The sequence below is a fragment of the Xenopus tropicalis genome, chromosome 10 (assembly GCF_000004195.4).
Source record: "Xenopus tropicalis strain Nigerian chromosome 10, UCB_Xtro_10.0, whole genome shotgun sequence".
In the NCBI taxonomy this organism is placed as follows: Eukaryota; Metazoa; Chordata; class Amphibia; order Anura; family Pipidae; genus Xenopus; species Xenopus tropicalis.
The window spans coordinates 2,514,910-2,537,501 of NC_030686.2; the positions used below are offsets into that span (position 1 = coordinate 2,514,910).

Consider the following 22,592-nt stretch of genomic DNA (forward strand, 5'->3'; position numbering starts at 1 on the left):
CCGGGTACAGGGGCAGGTAGAGGGGTATATGGGCAAGTTTCCGGGTAGAGGGGGCAGGTAGAGGGGTATGTGGGGCAAGTTTCCGGGTAGAGGGGCAGGTAGAGGGGTACTGGGGCAAGTTTCCGGGTAGAGGGGCAGGTAGAGGGTATATGGGCAAGTTTCCGGGTAGAGGGGCAGGTAGAGGGGTATATGGGGCAAGTTTCTGGTAGAGGGGCAGGTAGAGGGGTATATGGGGGCAAGTTTCCGGGTACAGGGGCAGGTAAGGGGTATATGGGCAAGTTTCCGGGTAGAGGGGCAGGTAGAGGGGTATGTGGGGCAAGTTTCCGGGTACAGGGGCAGGTAGAGGGGTATATGGGCAAGTTTCCGGGTAGAGGGGCAGGTAGAGGGGTATGTGGGGCAAGTTTCCGGGTACAGGGGCAGGTAGAGGGGTACCTGGGGCAAGTTTCCGGGTAGAGGGGCAGGTAGAGGGGTATGTGGGGAAGTTTTCCGGTCAGGGGCAGGTAGAGGGGTACCTGGGGCAAGTTTCCGGTAGAGGGGCAGGTAGAGGGTATGTGGGGGCAGTTTCGGGTACAGGGGCAGGTAGAGGGGTACCTGGGGCAAGTTTCCGGGTAGAGGGGCAGGTAGAGGGGTATATGGGCAAGTTTCCGGGTAGAGGGGCAGGTAGAGGGGTATGTGGGGCAAGTTTCCGGGTACAGGGGCAGGTAGAGGGGTACCTGGGGCAAGTTTCCGGGTAGAGGGGCAGGTAGAGGGTATGTGGAGGCAAGTTTCCGGGTACAGGGCAGGTAGAGGGGTACCTGGGGCAAGTTTTCCGGTAGAGGGGCAGGTAGAGGGTATGTGGGGCAAGTTTCCGGGTACAGGGGCAGGTAGAGGGGTACCTGGGGCAAGTTTCCGGGTAGAGGGGCAGGTAGAGGGGTATATGGGCAAGTTTCCGGGTAGAGGCAGGTAGAGGGGTATGTGGGGCAAGTTTCCGGGTACAGGGGCAGGTAGAGGGGTACCTGGGGCAAGTTTCCGGGTAGAGGGGCAGGTAGAGGGGTTGTGGGGCAAGTTTCCGGGTAGCAGGGCAAGGTAGAGGGGTACCTGGGGCAAGTTTCCGGGTAGAGGGGCAGGTAGAGGGGTATGTGGGGCAAGTTTCCGGGACAGGGGCAGGTAGAGGGGTACCTGGGGCAAGTTTCCGGGTAGAGGGGCAGGTAGAGGGGTACCTGGGGCAAGTTTCCGGGTAGAGGGGCAGGTAGAGGGGTACCTGGGGCAAGTTTCCGGGTAGAGGGCAGGTAGAGGGGTATGTGGGGCAAGTTTCCGGGTACAGGGGCAGGTGAGGGGTACCTGGGGCAAGTTTCCGGGTAGAGGGGCAGGTAGAGGGGTATGTGGGGCAAGTTTCCGGGTACAGGGCAGGTAGAGGGGTACCTGGGGCAAGTTTCCGGGTAGAGGGGCAGGTAGAGGGGTATATGGGCAAGTTTCCGGGTAGAGGGGCAGGTAGAGGGGTATGTGGGGCAAGTTTCCGGGTACAGGGCAGGTAGAGGGGTACCTGGGCAAGTTTCCGGGTAGAGGGGCAGGTAGAGGGGTATGTGGGGCAAGTTTCCGGGTACAGGGTCAGGTAGAGGGGTACCTGGGGCAAGTTTCCCGGGTAGAGGGGCAGGTAGAGGGGTATGTGGGGCAAAGTTTCGGGTACAGGGGCAGGTAGAGGGGTACCTGGGGCAAGTTTCCGGTAGAGGGGCAGGTAGAAGGGGGTACCTGGGGCAAGTTTCCGGGTAGAGGGGCAGGTAGGGGGGTACCTGGGGCAAGTTTCCGGGTAGAGGGGCAGGTAGAGGGGTATGTGGGGCAAGTTTCCGGGTAGAGGGGCAGGTAGAGGGGTATGTGGGGCAAGTTTCCGGGTAGAGGGGCAGGTAGAGGGGTATGTGGGGCAAGTTTCCGGGTACAGGGGCAGGTAGAGGGGTATGTGGGGCAAGTTTCCGGGTAGAAGGACGGAGCCCAAGTCGCCAGGGAGTTTCAAAGTGAAAATGAAAGGGGAGCGGGGCTGTCACCTGATTGGCTAATAATGGGGCTGGGGCAGTAACTCGCTCTTATATAATCATCTGTTATTGTTATATTTGTCTATTATAAAGGGTAAGTATCACTAGAAATGAGGAAACATTTTAAAGATTTGGCACAGAAACAACCCCTGGGAGTAAATCTCATTCCCCAGAAGCGCCTTCCAGTCCCGGAATTGCTGCCATACTGTTTGTCCCCTGCAGTTTGTACCTTGGGCGCTAGGGGGCTCCCTGGCACTGATTCCTTCTATGAAGCTTTTCTTTAGAATTAGCAGCGTTATCGCTCCCAACTGAGCGAACTGAGGCAGGAACCCCAGGGGTAAATATATTATATATATATACCCCCATGTAATAGGTTTCCTATGTAATGTATAATGTGTATAGGCCGCTGTGGGACCCTGTCATTATTACAGATAGGGTTAATGTTTAGCCCAAAGGGTTAGGGTTAAGGTTTTCTTTTCATTTATCCTTTAGGACAATTTGCAATTGGTCTTGATTTTTTATTATCTGTAGTTTGGGAATTAGATTTTTGTTCAGCAGCTATCCGGTTGCTAGGGTCTTGTTTACCCTAGCAACCAGGCAGCGCTGGAATGGGAACATGCAATAAGCATCTCTAAAGTTCATCTTGACCAACCGATCACTTGGATTTAGAACTGGAACAAAGGACCAGATCAATTGGATCAATCAGAAATTGTCTTTATAAACTTTATAAGGTCCAAAGTCACATGATTTTGTCTTCATTAGAAACAGAGAGAGGAAACTCCCCTTCTGCTCTAGTTCTGGCACCGGAACAACTCCCTGTTTGCCCAGCGACTGACTAGCCCGGCGGCTTCTCTGGTGGGACTGGGGCACCTTTTCAACCCAGGATAGTAGCCCATTACCATGCCCAGCGACTGACTAGCCCGGCGGCTTCTCTGGTGGGACTGGGGCACCTTTTCAACCAAGGATAGTAGCCCATTACCATGCCCAGCGACTGACTAGCCAGGCGGCTTCTCTGGTGGGACTGGGGCACCCTCTTCAACCCAGGATAGTAGCCCATTACCATGCCCAGCGACTGACTAGCCAGGCGGCTTCTCTGGTGGGACTGGGGGACCTTTTCAACCCAGGATAGTAGCCCATTACCATGCCCAGCGACTGACTAGCCAGGCGGCTTCTCTGGTGGGACTGGGGAACCTTTTCAACCCAGGATGGTAGCCCATTAACCATGCCCAGCGACTGACTAGCCAGGCGGCTTCTCTGGTGGGACTGAGGCACCCTTTTCAACCCAGGATGGTAGCCCATTACCATGGCCAGCAACTGACTAGTCAGGCTGGCTTCTCTGGTGGGACTGGGGCACCCTTTTCAACCCAGGATGGTAGCCCATTACCATGCCCAGCAACTGACTAGCCAGGCGGCTTCTCTGGTGGGACTGGGGGCACCTTTTCAACCCAGGATGGTAGCCCATTACCATGGCCAGCAACTGACTAGTCAGGCTGGCTTCTCTGGTGGGACTGGGGCACCCTTTTCAACCCAGGATGGTAGCCCATTACCATGCCCAGCAACTGACTAGCCAGGCGGCTTCTCTGGTGGGACTGGGGCACCCTCTTCAACCCAGGATAGTAGCCCATTACATTGCCCAGCAACTGACTAGCCAGGCGGCTTCTTCTCTGGTGGGACTGGGCACCCCTCTCAACCCAGGATAGTAGCCCATTACCATGCCCAGCAACTGACTAGCCAGGCTGGCTTCTCTGGTGGGACTGGGGCACCCTCTTCAACCCAGGATGGTAGCCCATTACCATGCCCAGCGACTGACTAGCCAGGCGGCTTCTCTGGTGGGACTGGGGAACCGTTTCAACCCAGGATGGTAGCCCATTACCATGCCCAGCAACTGACTAGCCAGGCTGGCTTCTCTGGTGGGACTGGGGCACCCTTTTCAACCCAGGATGGTAGCCCATTACCATGCCCAGCAACTGACTAGCCAGGCGGCTTCTCTGGTGGGACTGGGGCACCCTTTTCAACCCAGGATGGTAGCCCATTACCATGCCCAGCAACTGACTAGCCAGGCGGCTTCTCTGGTGGGACTGGGGCACCCTCTTCAACCCAGGATAGTAGCCCATTACCATGCCCAGCAACTGACTAGCCAGGCTGGCTTCTCTGGTGGGCTGGGGCACCCTCTTCAACCCAGGATAGTAGCCCATTACCATGCCCAGCAACTGACTAGCCAGGTGGCTTCTCTGGTGGGACTGGGGCACCTCTTCAACCAGGATGGTAGCCCATTACCATGCCCAGCAACTGACTAGCCAGGCGGCTTCTCTGGTGGGACTGGGCACCCTCTTCAACCCAGGATGGTAGCCCATTACCATGCCCAGCAACTGACTAGCCCGGCGGCTTCTCTGGTGGGACTGGGGCACCCTCTTCAACCCAGGATGGTAGCCCATTACCATGCCCAGCAACTGACTAGCCAGGCGGCTTCTCTGGTGGGACTGGGGCACCCTCTTCAACCCAGGATAGTAGCCATTTACCATTCCCAGCAACTGACTAGCCAGGCGGCTTCTCTGGTGGGACTGGGGCACCCTCTTCAACCCAGGATAGTAGCCCATTACCATGCCCAGCAACTGACTAGCCAGGCGGCTTCTCTGGTGGGACTGGGGGAACCTTTTGAACCCAGGATGGTAGCCCATTACCATGCCCAGCAAATGCGCATTGAGACCAAACAGCCCTGAGGCCTGATAACCATGGGGGTGACCTGGTTCTGTGCCCCCCCCCCCCCCCCCATGTACAGGAATAACATGAAATCTCTGGGAATATCTCAATTTATTTATTTAGTCCAAAAACATAACAAACAGAACATTCCCTGAAGTACCAGCTCCAAGTCCAACTACCCAGGAGATCAGAGGCTGCAGCTTATTACCCCTCCTGCCCACAGAAACACCAGCTTATTGCCCCCTGTCTGCTAATCAGCCCTTTGTATTCAGTGAGGGTGGGGGGGTACAGCTAATGGTTATTGGTGCAGTCTCCTCATCACCACGTGGGCTAGTGGAATTCATAGGTGCTAGAGAGACTCATGGGTAGTATGGCTCTGGGCTAGACAGACTCATGGGTAGTATGGCTCTGGGCTAGAGAGACCCATGGGTAGTATGGCTCTGGGCTAGAGAGGCCCATGGGTAGTATGGCTCTGGGCTAGAGAGACCCATGGGTAGTAGGGCTCTGGGCTAGAGAGGCCCATGGGTAGTAGGGCTCTGGGCTAGAGAGGCCCATGGGTAGTATGGCTCTGGGCTAGAGAGACTCATAGGTAATAGGGCTCGGGGCTAGTGAGGCTCATGGGTAGAAAGGCTGGGCACTGTTTAGGGGGGCACAGGCAGCCGAGGGAGGACGTTGGCTCGGGGGGCGGTGCATAACCAGGAGTCGTTGCCATTACATTTATGCTGAGACACTGGGGTGAATGAGTTCCATTCCCCAACCAACACCCTGTGCCTCTAAATGCTCCACACTTTCCAATTACCCTGAGTTGTGCCCCCCCAAGAGAAAGAGCCCCCCAGTTTCTCATACTGGGGAGAAAATCTCCAAATCACATTGTTTTCCTTTTCCCCTTTCTGCCCCCACTCCTGCCCCATATTCCTGCCCCCACTCCTGCCCCATATTCCTGCCCCATATTCCCGCCCCATATTCCTGCGCCATATTCCCGCCCCATATTCCCACAGTTGCACCGGATCATCCGCCTTCATTGAGCTTCAAGTCTATGAGGAAACCATCATAAGAGCCGACAGGAACACCTAGTGCTTCTCTTCTGACTTTTCCTTTCCGTACGGTGCAACTCGAGTCTGGTCTCTCCCTCTAATATATTAACCCCACAGTCTGCTCCATTTGGCTTTATGCTGTTTTCTGCCCCAGCTCCCTCACTTAATACCCCTCCACTCTCCCCACATCCCGCTGCCTTCTTCTCTTCCAGCTTTCTCCCATTATTGACTCCACCTGCACCTCCTGCTCCCTCAGCCTCTGTACCCTCTCCCCTTCTGTCCTCTTCCAACTCTTTTCCTTGATCTCCATCACCAGCACCTCCTGCTCCCCCAGCCTCTGTACCCTCTCCCCTTCTGTCCTCTTCCAACTCTTTTCCTTGATCTTCATCACCAGCACCTCCTGCTCCCCCAGCCTCTGTACCCTCTTCCCTTCTGTTCTCTTCCAACTCTTTTCCTTGATCTCCATCACCAGCACCTCCTGCTCCCTCAGCCTCTGTACCCTCTTCCCTTCTGTCTCTTCCAACTCTTTTCCTTGATCTCCATCACCAGCACCTCCTGCTCCCTCAGCCTCTGTACCCTCTTCTCTTCTGTGCTCTTCCAACTCTTTTCCTTGGTCTCCATCACCTGCACCTCCTGCTCCCCCAGCCTCCTTACCCTCTTCCCTTCTGTGCTCTTCCAACTCTTTTCCTTGATCTCCATCACCTGCACCTCCTGCTCCCCCAGCCTCTGTATCCTCTTCCCTTCTGTCCTCTTGCAACTCTTTTCCTTGATCTCCATCACCAGCACCTCCTGCTGTCAGGTGCAACCACAGGTGAGTGGCTGGCAGGTAGGAGCCTATGTGCTGATAACCCAGAACTCCCTTAAAAGGCCAGACAGCCAAGTTAGATGAACAAAGGAGTTTTAATGAATACAAACAGAATGGAAATAAAAGTAAAGTACAAGCCTGTGATAAATACAGAGTCCAGTAACAGGTGAATCCAAAGGCAGACAGGGGTCAGTCCAGGCAGGGTTCTAGCAAGTCCAATAATCAGGCAAGGGTCGATTGAGGCAGAGTTCTATCAGATCCGTTAGTCAGGCAGGGGTCAGTCCGGGCAGGGTTCTAGCAAGTCCAATAATCAGGCAAGGGTCGATTGAGGCAGAGTTCTATCAGATCCGTTAGTCAGGCAGGGGTCAGTCCGGGCAGAGTTCAAGCAAATCCAGAAAGTCGGGCAGAAGTCAATATCACAAACCAAACAGGAACCAGGCAGGGAACATAGGAATCAGGTATCAGAAGTGGCAAGACCAGGCTCAGCAAGAACGATGATGGAGCACTGTGTCTAGCCCGGAGAGGGTTTATATAGTCTGGTGATTACCAAAGCAGCCACACATGTGATGACCAATATAGACAGGGAAACTGGTGGAAAGGCAGAAAGGACATTAGAGCAACCGATCCCATGTAGCTCAAAGAGCCCCCTGTGGCTCAGTAAGCATGTGCACCCGGAGTTCCGCACAAAGTCCAGGGTTCGAATCCCTATAGTTCCTGACACCTGCTCCCCCAGCCTCCTCACCCTCTTCCCTTCTGTTCTCTTCCAACTCTTTTCCTTGATCTCCATCACCAGCACCTCCTGCTCCCTCAGCCTCTGTATCCTCTCCCCTTCTGTCCTCTTCCAACTCTTTTCCTTTATCTCCATCCCCAGCACCTCCTGCTCTACTTGGTTTAATCTCCAGTTTCAACTCTTTTCCATCATCTACTCCACCAAAGCTTCCTGCTGCTCCATTCTCCATATTCTCTGCCCCAATGTTCCCTTCCGTCCACACAGAACCTACTGACGGATCTCTACTAGTTCCCTCACCTTCTGCTGCCCCCTTCCTTTCCAACTCTCCCCTACGGCCCCCTTCTGCCCCCCCAGCATCTTTCTGCCCATCATTTACACTTCCTCTTCCTGAGTTCCCACAATTCCCTTCCCCCTCGCCTGGTGTCTCACTATTTTCTTGTGTGATTTCCTGGTCAGCGCTGCTCTCTGCATTCTTTGCTGCTCTATATTGGAAGTAGTTCCTGGGCCCCCATATAAACCCCTCTCTGTGTGGGAAATGCTCCCAGGCAAATAGTACCAGCTCCTTGCGCTGCTCTCTGTCCCGCACAGTAAACATGAAATAGTCCAAGGCGCTGTGTCGGACATTGGGCAGCTCCTTATGCACCAACGTCTCCTCCAGGAAGAAGCGGACGAGTGGAGCTTGGAAGCGCCCATAGCCCAGTTCCCCCAAACACTTCAGTATCCGTGTGATCCGCAGGTTATTGTGCCCCCGGCTGCAAGGGAATGGGGCAAATATCAACTTATTAACAGAAACTACTGGGAATATTCCTGCCATTTCCCTCTCAGTGCCCAGAAGCCCCCGATTCAGAGACCATGGAACTTACCGATTGAGATTACTGAATCTTTCCTTGTAGTTTGGGGCCCGGGCAACTTCCCCAGAATCCTCATCCCTCAATTCTATGCCATAGAAGTCCAACATAAGCCTGTAGGCCTCACGGAACCTCCTCATGGCGTCCTTATCTCCTTTCAGTGCCTGTAGGGGAAACACAGACCATACAGTGAGGGGCCGGGGGGGGGGGGTCTCTGTGTGGGGCCCCAGCCAATATGGTACCTCAATCTCCCGCAGTGTCAGTGGCGCAGCGTATGGATTCACTCCCTCCTCCCGCAGCGGGAACAGCCTGCAGCAAATAACATCTCTGTATTAACCCTTCATTGGGGGGGGGGGTATCTGTCATGGCTGCCCCTTCCTGCTGCTGGTAAATTCTTTGGGGGGATCATTCATCTATTGCTAAAGGCCCCCAACTGACTGGTATCTTTCTATGAGTTTGCCAGCCTTGCTGTACAGGACCATAAGTCCAATTACCAAATCTAACAGCCAATAAGTACTGATAATAACTTTGTTGGGTTTCTTTGTTGTTTTCTTCCCCTTTATTCTGAACCCACAAACCCATCTCCCCCATACTCACCACTGGATATAGGAATGGTTCTCTTCCAGTCGGACATAATCTCCCCTCCAGTCACTAAGCATCGTATCTATATCATCCCCTGTGTATAACACAAACACTGCATTACCTCCGATCCCCACTAGTGGGAGCCAGAACTGGGCACAACAAGGGAACTGCTTGCTCGGATGAGGTCTGTGCTTGCCCTGCTGTCTGGGTTCTGCCACTGGTATCTGCAGAGCTGGCACTTACCCAGACAGGGGCATTTCAGCCCAGTGGTGGGGGGGGGAGTCTGGTTCCCAGTTCTTTGGGACTTACCATATGGCTGAAAGGGGATCCGGTTCTGGTAGAATTCCAGATTGGGCATAAACTCCATATACTCACTGTCCTGTGGGATAGAGACAAATAAAAAAACTTACTCAAACCTATGGGGGGGGGGGGGGGGGGGGGCACACAGGAGAGCAAAACTGGGCACTGTGGCCCCTATAGCTCTGGGTGGGGCCCCATGTCAGTGTGGGGGGCCCTTATATTCACATGAGGTTTGTTATTACTCTGCCCCAGTCACCGGCTCAGCTGCCAACTGCACCATAGGGGAAACCAGCGGGGCAGATTAGGGAGCCATCAGACTCAGCAACTCTACATCTGCCCCCAGTGCCCCCCAGCTGTGGGACTTTGCTGCTATAAATAAATAACTTACCCGATCTTTACCCGGATACCCGTGCCGATAGTTCTGCAGGTCCCTGGCAGCCCTGGCACTGCGACTTGCCCCCTATATAGGGAAACACAAAGCCCAGGGGTGAGAATGGGGGGGGGGGGGGGGATAAAGCTAATGGCACAGCTTCCCCTTTAGCAGAGAAACACAACTCCGGCAATGAGGCCCGAACTGGGGTACTGTCACTATTTATTGGGCTGGGGGGGGGCTGTTTGTGCCTCTGGGTACTGGGAATGCCGGGGGGGCTGTAAGGTGCCACAGACAGTCACTATTTATTGGGCTGGGGGGGCTGTTTGTGCCTCTGGGTACTGGGAATGCCGGGGGGGCTGTAAGGTGCCACAGACAGTCACTATTTATTGGGCTGGGGGGGCTGTTTGTGCCTCTGGGTACTGGGAATGCCAGGGGGGCTGTAAGGTGCCACAGACAGTCACTATTTATTGGGCTGGGGGGGCTGTTTGTGCCTCTGGGTACTGGGAATGCCAGGGGGGCTGTAAGGTGCCACAGACAGTGACTATTTATTGGGCTGGGGGGGGGCTGTTTGTGCCTCTGGGTACTGGGAATGCCAGGGGGGCTGTAAGGTGCCACAGACAGTCACTATTTATTGGGCTGGGGGGCGCTGTTTGTGCCTCTGGGTACTGGGAATGCCAGGGGGGCTGTAAGGTGCCACAGACAGTCACTATTTATTGGGCTGGGGGGGCTGTTTGTGCCTCTGGGTACTGGGAATGCCAGGGGGGCTGTAAGGTGCCACAGACAGTCACTATTTATTGGGCTGGGGGGGGGCTGTTTGTGCCTCTGGGTACTGGGAATGCCGGGGGGGGGGGGGGGGGCTGTAAGGGCAATAATAACCTACATATTGGCTCCTGCCAGACTTTTGGCCACAGGAAACCTAATTATCACAAGGACCAAACAGGAGGGGTTACTTTCCCTTTACAGATCAGTAGAAGCTGCACTCACTGCACTCCTGTTGCACAAGGGGGGGGGATACTTTCCCTTTAATACGGATGGGGGCCTTACCTGTAGGAAGCCAACCCTGTGACTGTTGCAGCAGTATATGGGGCCCCGGGGACACTGACCAAAAGCAATTTATGATTATAAAATATCTTATTCCCACAGATTAGGGGCCCCAGTAACTCCTAGTTTAGCCCCTGCTATGAGCCATTGGGGTACAGAGAATGTGCCTCCAGGGGCCACACACAGACACTTTCCCTTTCGGTTCCTGCTGAATAGGCACCGCCCCCTGTACTGATGTTACCCCAATAACCCCTATTCCCCCCTTGGTGCCCCATACACAGGGCAAGGGAGAGTAACTCCCCTATGTAACCCCAAGTTCGCACACGAACCCCAAACCTTGCGGCACAAAGATCGGATCGGCCTTTCCCTGTGCGGGAAGCAACATGGCAGCTCCCACCGGAGTCAGAACTACTTACCCGCCTGGAGTTTCCCTTTAGGTCCGACTCCGGGATCTCCCCCTCCTCCTCCTCCTCCTCCTCCCAGGTAGAGTCCCACTGGGGGTCCCACCGCTCTTCCCGACCCCACAACATGACACCGGGGCAGTTTCGCAGTGCGGGGCAGATCCCAGGGAAATGAAAGCGAAACCGGACTGGGCCGGGGATACAGGGAACCCAATGAGTATCAGTGAGCAGCAATCTGATTGGCTGGAACAGGGCGCCCCCTGGCACCGGGCGAAGGGATAACAGGGGGCAGTTACGGACTATTTGGGAAGGGGCTAATGTGGCACTGAGTTTGTTCCCATGGCAACTGCCCGGTAATCTGTAACACTGTGACCCCTATGGCAATAAGCCTGGCACATTTGGGGCAAATAATATAACCCCCAATCAGGGGGCAGTAGTGACAGGGTAACCCCAAAACTAATTCCTTGCTGGAAAAGTGGGTGCCTGGAAGTGACCCCCAGCTGAGGCAGAACCCTAATAGGGGTAAGGGCTGTGCCCAAGGGCAAACCCAGTACCCGCCACTAGGGGGGCAGCACCTTTCTCAGGAGCAGTTACAGTTACATTCCTGTGGCAGGTACAGAAGGGGTTAAACCCGTCCTATCAGATTCCTTCCCTGGGTGTCTCTATGGGCTCAGCTAGGGTGCTGTCTGGCTACTCAGAGGCGGGACACAGGCAGATAGGGCCACATACCTGTCACTCATACTCGATAGCCAATCACTGGCATCCCCTAGGGGTGGGACAACTCCATATAGTTTACGTTCTCTCCTAAACCCCTCCTCCACCTAGCCCAGGCCCCGCCCCCGATGAAATCCTTTTCATGACTGCAGCACTTGCTATTGCCCATTGCCCCACCCCTGCCCAAAAGCCCCTGAGATGATTTCCACTATGAATTCACTGGATATTGAATTTTTACCATTTGAACCCAAAATGTAGAATAACAAAACACTGATAGGATGAAGGTGAAATTCTCTAATGCCCCCTAATGGGGCCCCCGGGGGGGGGGGGGCAAATGATTTAATGTGTATAAATCACAACAGGAGGCGATTACATTGTCCAACACTTTATGTATAAAATCCATTAAAAATATTATTATAAAAACTGCCTTAAATACCCGGACCTTTAGGGCCAAGCTGTATGGGAGCCCCTGTAATTGTTATATCTGTTTATTGGCCACGCCCTCCTCCCTTCATTATATGCATATTAATTAGCTGTGAGTCTCAGGAAGCAATTAATAAAGGGTAAGTATCACTAGAACTGAGGGAAAAGGTTAAAAGATTTATCACAGAAACAACCCCTGGGAGTAAATTTCATTCCCCAGAAGCGCCTCCCAGTCCCGGAATTGCTGCCATACTGTTTGTCCCCTGCAGTTTGTACCTTGGCCGCTAGGGGGCTCCCTGGCACTGATTCCTTGTCTGAAGCTTTTCTTAAGAATTAGCGCAGTGTTATCGCTCCCAACTGAGCAGGGGCAGGAGAGCGACCCTCAGGCAGGAGAGCGACCCTCAGGCTGGAGATTGGCCCTCAGGCAGGAGATTGGCCTTCAGGCTGGAGATTGGCCCTCAGGCAGGAGATTGGCCTTCAGGCAGGAGATTGGCCCTCAGGCAGGAGATTGGCCTTCAGGCTGGAGATTGGCCTTCAGGCAGGAGATTGGCCTTCAGGCTGGAGATTGGCCTTCAGGCAGGAGATTGGCCCTCAGGCAGGAGATTGGCCTTCAGGCTGGAGATTGGCCTTCAGGCAGGAGATTGGCCCTCAGGCAGGAGATTGGCCCTCAGGCAGGAGATTGGCCCTCAGGCAGGAGATTGGCCTTCAGGCTGGAGATTGGCCTTCAGGCTGGAGATTGGCCTTCAGGCAGGAGATTGGCCCTCAGGCAGGAGATTGGCCTTCAGGCTGGAGATTGGCCTTCAGGCAGGAGATTGGCCCTCAGGCAGGAGATTGGCCCTCAGGCAGGAGATTGGCCTTCAGGCTGGAGATTGGCCTTCAGGCAGGAGAGCCCATGTTATAGGTTTCCTATGTGCAGTATGTAATGGATGTGTATAGGCTGCTGTGGGACCCTGGAGCCACCTGGGCCCCCTGCAAAATAGAAATGTGGGCCCCGCACTCCGTGGCATTGAGTTCCCAGCGTCCCACAGAGGCCTGTGTCACTGGGCGCAGCAGACACCAAACTAAAGAATTCTGCGTAGACGCCATTTTTATTACATATTGCGCCCTGCGCGTCTGTGTTGGAATTGGCCCCTGTAGACTCTGGTGGCTGAAAGGGTGACTGGGGGGCCACATTTACAGCTTATGGTGGGGCTCTAGATTGGAGCTTGGGCCTTAAAGGGGTTGTTTACCTTTAAATTATCTTTTGGTATGATGTAGAGAGTAATATTTTCAAGGGGACATTGTATGAAAAACAATATTCGAGGGAATGCGCTTTATACAGTAGGGTTTCAGGCTGATTTATTGAAAAGTTTTCCAAAAACCCTACTAGCCCCGCCCATCTGTTCCACTTCCTGTTGCTCCATTCTCCTTATTCTTTTCCCCAATGTTCTCTTTCACCCACACAGAACCTACTGACGTATCTCTACTAGTTCCCTCACCTACTGTTGTCCCCTTCCTTTCCACCTCTCCCCTACGACCCCCTTCTGGCCCCCCAGCATCCTTCTGCCCTTCATTTACACTTCCTCTTCCTGGTCTCCCAGTGTCCTTAGCTCCTTCCCCCATGCCCTCTTGGATATCAGCACTTCCTGGTCTCGCAGTGTCCTCTCCTTCCCTTACGTTCTCTCCCAAGCCTTCCTTATCTGCACCTCCTGGTCTCCCAGTGTTCTCTCCTTCCCTTACGTTCTCTCCCAAGCCTTCCTTATCTGCACCTCCTGGTCTCCCAGTGTCCTCTCCTTCCCTTACGTTCTCTCCCAAGCCTTCCTTATCTGCACCTCCTGGTCTCCCAGTCTCTGTACTGTCTAACTTCCCTCTAACAGTTTCCTCACCTCCTAGAGACCCCTTTCCTTCTACGTCTCCCCCAGTATCTCTTCCTTCAGCACTTCCTGGTCTCCCAGTGTCCTCTCCTTCCCCCATGCCCTCTTGGATATCAGCACTTCCTGGTCTCGCAGTGTCCTCTCCTTACCTTACGTTCTCTCCCAAGCCTTCTTTATCTGCACCTCCTGGTCTCCCAGTGTCCTCTCCTTCCCTTACGTTCTCTCCCAAGCCTTCCTTATCGGCACCTCCTGGTCTCCCAGTCTCTGTACTGTCCAACTTCCCTCTAACAGTTTCCTCACCTCCTAGAGAGCCCTTTCCTTCTACGTCTCCCCCAGTATCTCTTCCTTCAGCACTTCCTGGTCTCCCAGTGTCCTCTCCTTCCCCCATGCCCTCTTGGATATCAGCACTTCCTGGTCTCGCAGTGTCCTCTCCTTACCTTACGTTCTCTCCCAAGCCTTCTTTATCTGCACTTCCTGGTCTCCCAGTGTCCTCTCCTTCCCTTACGTTCTCTCCCAAGCCTTCCTTATCGGCACCTCCTGGTCTCCCAGTCTCTGTACTGTCCAACTTCCCTCTAACAGTTTCCTCACCTCCTAGAGAGCCCTTTCCTTCTACGTCTCCCCCAGTATCTCTTCCTTCAGCACTTCCTGGTCTCCCAGTGTCCTCTCCTTCCCTTACGTTCTCTCCCAAGCCTTCTTTATCGGCACCTCCTGGTCTCCCAGTGTCCTCTCCTTCCCTTACGTTCTCTCCCAAGCCTTCCTTATCTGCACCTCCTGGTCTCCCAGTCTCTGTACTGTCTAACTTCCCTCTATCAGTTTCCTCACCTCCAAGAGACCCCTTTCCTTCTACGTCTCCCCCAGTATCTCTTCCTTCAGCACTTCCTGGTCTCCCAGTGTCCTCTCCTTCCCTTTCGTTCTCTCCCAAGTCTTCCTTATCTGCATCTCCTGGTCTCCCAGTGTCCTCTCCTTCCCTTACGTTCTCTCCCAAGCCTTCTTTATCGGCACCTCCTGGTCTCCCAGTGTCCTCTCCTTCCCTTACGTTCTCTCCCAAGCCTTCCTTATCTGCACCTCCTGGTCTCCCAGTCTCTGTACTGTCTAACTTCCCTCTATCAGTTTCCTCACCTCCAAGAGACCCCTTTCCTTCTACGTCTCCCCCAGTATCTCTTCCTTCAGCACTTCCTGGTCTCCCAGTGTCCTCTCCTTCCCTTTCGTTCTCTCCCAAGTCTTCCTTATCTGCATCTCCTGGTCTCCCAGTCTCTGTACTGTCTGTACTGTCTAACTTCCCTCTATCAGTTTCCTCCCCTCCTAGAGACCCCTTTCCTTCTACGTCTCCCCCAGTATCTCTTCCTTCAGCACTTCCTGGTCTCCCAGTGTCCTTAGCTCCTTCCCCCATGCCCTCAGCACTTCCTGCCTCTCTTCCCCCTGTACCATTTAACTTCCCCCCTTCAGGTTCCTTACCTACAAAGCCCTTCCCTTGAAACTCTCCCCAAGTACCTTCCCCTTCAGCACTTCCTTGTGTGCCAGTGTCCCCTTGCAATTCTTCCCCAGTATAATCTCCAACAGAACTTCCTGCTCCCTTGGTGTTTTTACTCTCTGCTCCCCCAGCCCTGTGCAGATCTTCCCTAGAATTTCCTTCAGCAGCATTTTCTCCCTTCACAATCCCTTTCTGCCCTTCATTTACACTTCCTCTTCCTGAGTTCCCACAATTCCCTTCCCCCTCGCCTGGCGTCTCACTATTTTCTTGTGTGATTTCCTGGTCAGCGCTGCTCTCTGCATTCTTTGCTGCTCTATATTGGAAGTAGTTCCTGGGCCCCCATATAAACCCCTCTCTGTGTGGGAAATGCTCCCAGGCAAATAGTACCAGCTCCTTGCGCTGCTCTCTGTCCCGCACAGTAAACATGAAATAGTCCAAGGCGCTGTGTCGGACATTGGGCAGCTCCTTATGCACCAACGTCTCCTCCAGGAAGAAGCGGACGAGTGGAGCTTGGAAGCGCCCATAGCCCAGTTCCCCCAAACACTTCAGTATCCGTGTGATCCGCAGGTTATTGTGCCCCCGGCTGCAAGGGAATGGGGCAAATATCAACTTATTAACAGTTGGGAATATTCCTGCCATTTCCCTCTCAGTGCCCAGAAGCCCCCGATTCAGAGACCATGGAACTTACCGATTGAGATTACTGAATCTTTCCTTGTAGTTTGGGGCCCGGGCAACTTCCCCAGTAATCTTATCCCTCAATTCTATGCCATAGAAGTCCAACATAAGCCTGTAGGCCTCACGGAACCTCCTCATGGCGTCCGGATCTGCTCTCAGCGCCTGTAAGGGAAACACAGACCATACAGTGAGGGGCCGGGGGGGGGGGGGTAAGGTCTCTATGTGGGGCCCCAGCCAATATGGTACCTCAATCTCCCGCAGTGTCAGTGGCGCAGCGTATGGATTCACTCCCTCCTCCCGCAGCGGGAACAGCCTGCAGCAAATAACATCTCTGTATTAACCCTTCATTGGGGGGGGGTATCTGTCATGGCTGCCCCTTCCTGCTGCTGGTAAATTGTTTGGGGGGATCATTCATTTATTGCTAAAGGCCCCCAACTAACCTTGCTGTACAGGACCATAAGTCCAATTACCAAATCTAACAGCCAATAAGTACTGATAATAACTTTGTTGGGTTTCTTTGTTGTTTTCTTTCCCTTTATTCTGAACCCACAAACCCGTCTCCCCCATACTCACCACTGGATATAGGAATGGTTCTCTTCCAGTCGGACATAATCTCCCCTCCAGTCGCTAAGCATCGTGTCTATATATTCCCCTGTGTATAACACAAACACTGCATTACCTCCGATCCCCACTAGTGGGAGCCAGAACTAAGCACAACAAGGGAACTGCTTGCTCGGATGAGTTCTGTGCTTGCCCTGCTGTCTGGGTTCTGCCACTGGTATCTGCAGAGCTGGCACTTACCCAGACAGGGGCATTTCAGCCCAGTGGTGGGGGGGGGGGGGGAGTCACATGACCAGGCTGGGTAAGTGGATTCATGGGAAATGCTAAGAAGGAGTCTGAGCTCATCTCAGTGAGGGGAATAAGCACAAATTGGATGCACTGGTTTAACCCTGCGTGACAGCTAACGGGTCACTAATGGTGCTTCCCATTAACCCATTTAACTGGAAAAAAACTTGCATGGACCACCCCCCCCCCCCCAAATGATAAGGAACTAATATGGGTGTTTAATCTGGTTCCCAGTTCTTTGGGACTTACCATATGGCTGAAAGGGGATCCGGTTCTGGTAGAATTCCAGATTGGGCATAAACTCCAGATACTCACTGTCCTGTGGGATAGAGACAAATAAAAAAACTTACTCAAACCTATTGGGGGGGGGGGGCACACAGGAGAGCAAACCTGGGCACTGTGGCCCCTATAGCTCTGGGTGGGGCCCCATGTCAGTGTGGGGGGGCCCTTATATTCACATGAGGTTTGTTATTACTCTGCCCCAGTCACCGGCTCAGCTGCCAACTGCACCATAGGGGAAACCAGCGGGGCAGATTAGGGAGCCATCAGACTCAGCAACTCTACATCTGCCCCCAGTGCCCCCCCAGCTGTGGGACTTTGCTGCTATAAATAAATAACTTACCCGATCTTTACCCGGATACCCACGCCGATAGTTCTGCAGGTCCCTGGCTGCCCTGGCACTGCGACTTGCCCCCTATATAGGGAAACACAAAGCCCAGGGGTGAGAATGGGGGGGGGGGGGGATAAAGCTAATGGCACAGCTTCCCCTTTAGCAGAGAAACACAACTCTGGCAATGAGGCCCGGACTGGGGTACTGTCACTATTTATTGGGCTGGGGGGGCTGTTTGTGCCTCTGGGTACTGGGAATGCCAGGGGGGCTGTAAGGTGCCACAGACAGTCACTATTTATTGGGCTGGGGGGGGGGCTGTTTGTGCCTCTGGGTACTGGGAATGCCAGGGGGGCTGTAAGGTGCCACAGACAGTCACTATTTATTGGGCTGGGGGGGGGGCTGTTTGTGCCTCTGGGTACTGGGAATGCCAGGGGGGCTGTAAGGTGCCACAGACAGTCACTATTTATTGGGCTGGGGGGGGGCTGTTTGTGCCTCTGGGTACTGGGAATGCCAGGGGGGCTGTAAGGTGCCACAGTCACTATTTATTGGGCTGGGGGGGCTGTTTGTGCCTCTGGGTACTGGGAATGCCAGGGGGGCTGTAAGGTGCCACAGACAGTCACTATTTATTGGGCTGGGGGGGCTGTTTGTGCCTCTGGGTACTGGGAATGCCAGGGGGGCTGTAAGGTGCCACAGACAGTCACTATTTATTGGGCTGGGGGGGGGGGGCTGTTTGTGCCTCTGGGTACTGGGAATGCCAGGGGGGGCTGTAAGGTGCCACAGACAGTCACTATTTATTGGGCTGGGGGGGGGCTGTTTGTGCCTCTGGGTACTGGGAATGCCGGGGGGGCTGTAAGGTGCCACAGACAGTCACTATTTATTGGGCTGGGGGGGGGGCTGTTTGTGCCTCTGGGTACTGGGAATGCCAGGGGGCCTGTAAGGTGCCACAGACAGTCACTATTTATTGGGCTGGGGGGGGGGGCTGTTTGTGCCTCTGGGTACTGGGAATGCCAGGGGGGCTGTAAGGTGCCACAGACAGTCACTATTTATTGGGCTGGGGGGGGGCTGTTTGTGCCTCTGGGTACTGGGAATGCCGGGGGGGGCTGTAAGGTGCCACAGACAGTCACTATTTATTGGGCTGGGGGGGGGGGCTGTTTGTGCCTCTGGGTACTGGGAATGCCAGGGGGGCTGTAAGGTGCCACAGACAGTCACTATTTATTGGGCTGGGGGGGGGGCTGTTTGTGCCTCTGGGTACTGGTAATGCCAGGGGGCTGTAAGGTGCCACAGACAGTCACTATTTATTGGGCTGGGGGGGGGGCTGTTTGTGCCTCTGGGTACTGGGAATGCCAGGGGGGCCTGTAAGGTGCCAACAGACAGTCACTATTTATTGGGCTGGGGGGGGGGCTGTTTGTGCCTCTGGGTACTGGGAATGCCAGGGGGGCTGTAAGGTGCCACAGACAGTCACTATTTATTGGGCTTGGGGGGGGGCTGTTTGTGCCTCTGGGTACTGGGAATTGCCAGGGGGGCTGTAAGGTGCCACAGACAGTCACTATTTATTGGCTGGGGGGGCTGTTGTGCCTCTGGGTACTGGGAATGCCAGGGGGGCTGTAAGGTGCCACAGACAGTCACTATTTATTGGGCTGGGGGGGGGCTGTTTGTGCCTCTGGTACTGGGAATGCCAGGGGGGCTGTAAGGTGCCACAGACAGTCACTATTATTGGGCTGGGGGGGGCTGTTTGTGCCTCTGGGTACTGGGAATGCCAGGGGGGCTGTAAGGTGCCACAGACAGTCACTATTTATTGGGCTGGGGGGGGGCTGTTTGTGCCTCTGGGTACTGGAATGCCAGGGGGGCTGTAAGGTGCCACAGACAGTCACTATTTATTGGGCTGGGGGGGGCTGTTTGTGCCTCTGGGTACTGGGAATGCCAGGGGGGCTGTAAGGTGCCACAGACAGTCACTATTTATTGGGCTGGGGGGGGGCTGTTTGTGCCTCTGGGTACTGGGAATGCCAGGGGGCCTGTAAGGTGCCACAGACAGTCACTATTTATTGGGCTGGGGGGGGCTGTTTGTGCCTCTGGGTACTGGGAATGCCAGGGGGGCTGTAAGGTGCCACAGACAGTCACTATTTATTGGGCTGGGGGGGGGCTGTTTGTGCCTCTGGGTACTGGGAATGCCAGGGGGGCTGTAAGGTGCCACAGACAGTCACTATTTATTGGGCTGGGGGGGCTGTTTGTGCCTCTGGGTACTGGGAATGCCAGGGGGGCTGTAAGGTGCCACAGACAGTCACTATTTATTGGGCTGGGGGGGCTGTTTGTGCCTCTGGGTACTGGGAATGCCAGGGGGGCTGTAAGGTGCCACAGACAGTCACTATTTATTGGGCTGGGGGGGGGGGGCTGTTTGTGCCTCTGGGTACTGGGAATGCCAGGGGGGGCTGTAAGGTGCCACAGACAGTCACTATTTATTGGGCTGGGGGGGGGGGCTGTTTGTGCCTCTGGGTACTGGGAATGCCAGGGGGGGCTGTAAGGTGCCACAGACAGTCACTATTTATTGGGCTGGGGGGGGGGCTGTTTGTGCCTCTGGGTACTGGGAATGCCAGGGGGGGCTGTAAGGTGCCACAGACAGTCACTATTTATTGGGCTGGGGGGGGGCTGTTTGTGCCTCTGGGTACTGGGAATGCCAGGGGGGCTGTAAGGTGCCACAGACAGTCACTATTTATTGGGCTGGGGGGGGGGCTGTTTGTGCCTCTGGGTACTGGGAATGCCAGGGGGGCTGTAAGGTGCCACAGACAGTCCAATATTTATTGGGCTGGGGGGGGGCTGTTTGTGCCTCTGGGTACTGGGAATGCCAGGGGGGCTGTAAGGTTGCCACAGACAGTCACTATTTATTGGGCTGGGGGGGCTGTTTGTGCCTCTGGGTACTGGGAATGCCAGGGGGGCTGTAAGGTGCCACAGACAGTCACTATTTTATTGGGCTGGGGGGGGGCTTGTTTGTGCCTCTGGGTACTGGGAATGCCCAGGGGGGCTGTAAGGTGCCACAGACAGTCCACTATTTATTGGGCTGGGGGGGGGGGCTGTTTGTGCCTCTGGGTACTGGGAATGCCAGGGGGGCTGTAAGGTGCCACAGACAGTCACTATTTATTGGGCTGGGGGGGGCTGTTTGTGCCTCTGGGTACTGGGAATGCCAGGGGGGCTGTAAGGTGCCACAGACAGTCACTATTTATTGGGCTGGGGGGGGGGGCTGTTTGTGCCTCTGGGTACTGGGAATGCCAGGGGGGCTGTAAGGTGCCACAGACAGTCACTATTTATTGGGCTGGGGGGGCTGTTTGTGCCACTGGGTACTGGGAATGCCAGGGGGGCTGTAAGGTGCCACAGACAGTCACTATTTATTGGGCTGGGGGGGCTGTTTGTGCCACTGGGTACTGGGAATGCCAGGGGGGCTGTAAGGTGCCACAGACAGTCACTATTTATTGGGCTGGGGGGGGCTGTTTGTGCCTCTGGGTACTGGAATGCCAGGGGGGGGGGGCAGTAAGGTGCCACAGACAGTCACTATTTATTGGGCTGGGGGGGCTGTTTGTGCCTCTGGGTACTGGGAATGCCAGGGGGGCTGTAAGGTGCCACAGACAGTCACTATTTATTGGGCTGGGGGGGCTGTTTGTGCCTCTGGGTACTGGGAATGCCAGGGGGGCTGTAAGGTGCCACAGACAGTCACTATTTATTGGGCTGGGGGGGCTGTTTGTGCCTCTGGGTACTGGGAATGCCGGGGGGGGGGGCTGTAAGGGCAATAATAACCTACATATTGGCTCCTGCCAGACTTTTGGCCACAGAAAACCTAATTATCACAAGGACCAAACAGGAGGGGTTACTTTCCCTTTACTGATCAGTACAAGCCGCACTCACTGCACTCCTGTTGCACAAGGGGGGGGGGGGGTTACTGTCCCTTTAATACATGGGGGGGAATAAACTTCCAAGGGCCCCGGGGACACTGACCAAAAAGCAGTTTATGATCGGACAAAATCTTATTCCTACAGATTAGGGGGTTCCAGTAACTTGTAGTTTAGCCCCCCTGGTTCCCCATACACTAGCACCCCGACACACACAGGGCAGGGCAGAGTAACTCCCCTATGTAACCCCAAGTTCGCACATGAACCCCAAACCTTGCGACACAAAGATCGGATCGGCCTTTCCCTGTGCGGGAAGCAACATGGCAGCTCCCACCGGAGTCAGAACTACTTACCCGCCCGGAGTTTCCCTTTAGGTCCGACTCCGGGATCTCCCCCTCCTCCTCCTCCTCCTCCCAGGTAGAGTCCCACTGGGGGTCCCACCGCTCTTCCCGACCCCACAACATGACACCGGGGCAGTTTCGCAGTGCGGGGCAGATCCCAGGGTTTCGCTGCGAAGGGAAATGAAAGCGAAACCGGACTGGGCCGGGGATACAGGGAACCCAATGATCTGATTGGCTGGAACAGGGCGCCCCCTGGCACCGGGCGGAGGGATAACAGGGGGCAGTTACCGACTATTTGGGAATGTGGCATTGAGCTTGTTCCCATGGCAACTTCCTGTGACCCCTATGGCAATAAGCCTGGCACATTTGGGGCTGAGTTGGCAAATGATATAATATAATCAGGGGGGACAATAGTGAGTACAGGGTAACCCCAAAACTAAAGGTGGGTGCCTGGAAGTGACCCCCAGCTGAGGCAGAAGAGAACCCTACTAGGGGTAAGAGCTATGCCCAAGGGCAAACCCAGTACCGGCCACTAGGGGGCAGCACCTTTCTCAGGACAGAGCAGTTTGTGTTTGGCTGTTACATTCCTGGCAGGTACAGAAGGGGTTAAACACCTCCCATCAGGCCCCGCCCTATTAATATATATATATATATATATATATATAAATCCTGACACCTGGGGGATTAGATTCCCTCCCTGTGTGTCTCTATGGGGCTCAGCGAGGGTGCGGTCTGGCTACTCAGAGGCGGGACAAAGGCAGATAGGGCCACATACCTGTCACTCATACTCCATAGCCAATCACTGGCATCCCCTAGGGGTGGGACAACTCCCTATAGCTCCCCCTATACATGCAGGTTTTACATTTCACACTCATTTGACTTTCAATAATATCTGTATGTTAATAATTTGCTAATATATTTATTAACCCCTTCATTAACCTCTGGCCATATTAACTCCTTCTCT

At 54.6% G+C, this 22,592-nt stretch overlaps 3 protein-coding genes across 10 annotated transcripts; all 3 read right to left on the reverse strand.

The window, feature by feature from the left end:
* Positions 1 to 6,226: 6,226 nt before the first annotated feature.
* On the reverse strand, positions 6,227 to 11,003 carry LOC105945219 (opioid growth factor receptor-like protein 1). Its single transcript, XM_031894586.1, has 8 exons — positions 10,836 to 11,003; positions 9,394 to 9,465; positions 9,015 to 9,084; positions 8,721 to 8,799; positions 8,366 to 8,432; positions 8,139 to 8,287; positions 7,190 to 8,027; positions 6,227 to 6,532 (listed from the first exon to the last, which is right to left on the reverse strand). The coding sequence occupies exons 1-8, from the start codon at positions 10,947 to 10,949 to the stop codon at positions 6,227 to 6,229; spliced, it is 1,695 nt and encodes a 564-aa protein (XP_031750446.1). The 5' UTR covers positions 10,950 to 11,003.
* Positions 11,004 to 13,278: 2,275 nt separating this feature from the next.
* LOC116407970 (uncharacterized protein DDB_G0290685-like) lies at positions 13,279 to 15,208 on the reverse strand. Of its 3 annotated transcripts, none has more exons than XM_031894518.1 (2): positions 14,579 to 15,208; positions 14,215 to 14,515 (listed from the first exon to the last, which is right to left on the reverse strand). In XM_031894518.1, the coding sequence occupies exons 1-2, from the start codon at positions 15,198 to 15,200 to the stop codon at positions 14,244 to 14,246; spliced, it is 894 nt and encodes a 297-aa protein (XP_031750378.1). In that variant the 5' UTR covers positions 15,201 to 15,208; the 3' UTR covers positions 14,215 to 14,243. The 3 variants fall into 3 exon arrangements, with proteins under 3 accessions (XP_031750377.1, XP_031750378.1, XP_031750379.1); XM_031894519.1 differs by having other exon boundaries at positions 14,215 to 14,344; positions 14,453 to 15,208; XM_031894517.1 differs by having other exon boundaries at positions 13,279 to 15,208.
* Positions 13,281 to 21,848, reverse strand: LOC116407969 (opioid growth factor receptor-like). 6 transcript variants are annotated; one of them, XM_031894511.1, is made up of 10 exons: positions 21,641 to 21,848; positions 17,425 to 17,496; positions 17,052 to 17,121; positions 16,530 to 16,608; positions 16,203 to 16,269; positions 15,970 to 16,118; positions 15,215 to 15,864; positions 13,960 to 14,221; positions 13,877 to 13,905; positions 13,281 to 13,768 (listed from the first exon to the last, which is right to left on the reverse strand). In XM_031894511.1, exons 1-10 carry the CDS (start codon positions 21,749 to 21,751, stop codon positions 13,323 to 13,325), a joined length of 1,935 nt encoding a protein of 644 aa, XP_031750371.1. In that variant the 5' UTR covers positions 21,752 to 21,848; the 3' UTR covers positions 13,281 to 13,322. The 6 variants fall into 6 exon arrangements, with proteins under 6 accessions (XP_031750371.1, XP_031750372.1, XP_031750373.1 ...); XM_031894512.1 differs by having other exon boundaries at positions 13,281 to 13,905; positions 13,960 to 13,993; positions 14,165 to 14,221; positions 21,641 to 21,847; XM_031894513.1 differs by lacking the exon at positions 13,877 to 13,905 and having other exon boundaries at positions 13,281 to 13,734.
* Positions 21,849 to 22,592: the final 744 nt, after the last annotated feature.

Coding starts and splice junctions, on each gene's coding strand:
- LOC105945219 (XM_031894586.1), bottom strand. CDS start 10,949: ATGTTGTGGGGTCGGGAAGAGCGGTGGGACCCCCAGTGGGACTCTACC. Junction 9,466..10,835: donor TAAAGGGAAACTCCAGGCGG/GTAAGTAGTTCT, acceptor TTCCCTATATAG/GGGGCAAGTCGCAGTGCCAG. Junction 8,028..8,138: donor AGATTCAGTAATCTCAATCG/GTAAGTTCCATG, acceptor ATTCCCTTGCAG/CCGGGGGCACAATAACCTGC.
- LOC116407970 (XM_031894517.1), bottom strand. CDS start 15,200: ATGGGGGAAGGAGCTAAGGACACTGGGAGACCAGGAAGTGCTGAAGGA.
- LOC116407969 (XM_031894509.1), bottom strand. CDS start 21,751: ATGTTGTGGGGTCGGGAAGAGCGGTGGGACCCCCAGTGGGACTCTACC. Junction 16,270..16,529: donor AACCATTCCTATATCCAGTG/GTGAGTATGGGG, acceptor TATTTGCTGCAG/GCTGTTCCCGCTGCGGGAGG. Junction 14,222..15,214: donor TACAGGGGGAAGAGAGGCAG/GAAGTGCTGAGG, acceptor CTGCGAGACCAG/GAAGTGCTGATATCCAAGAG.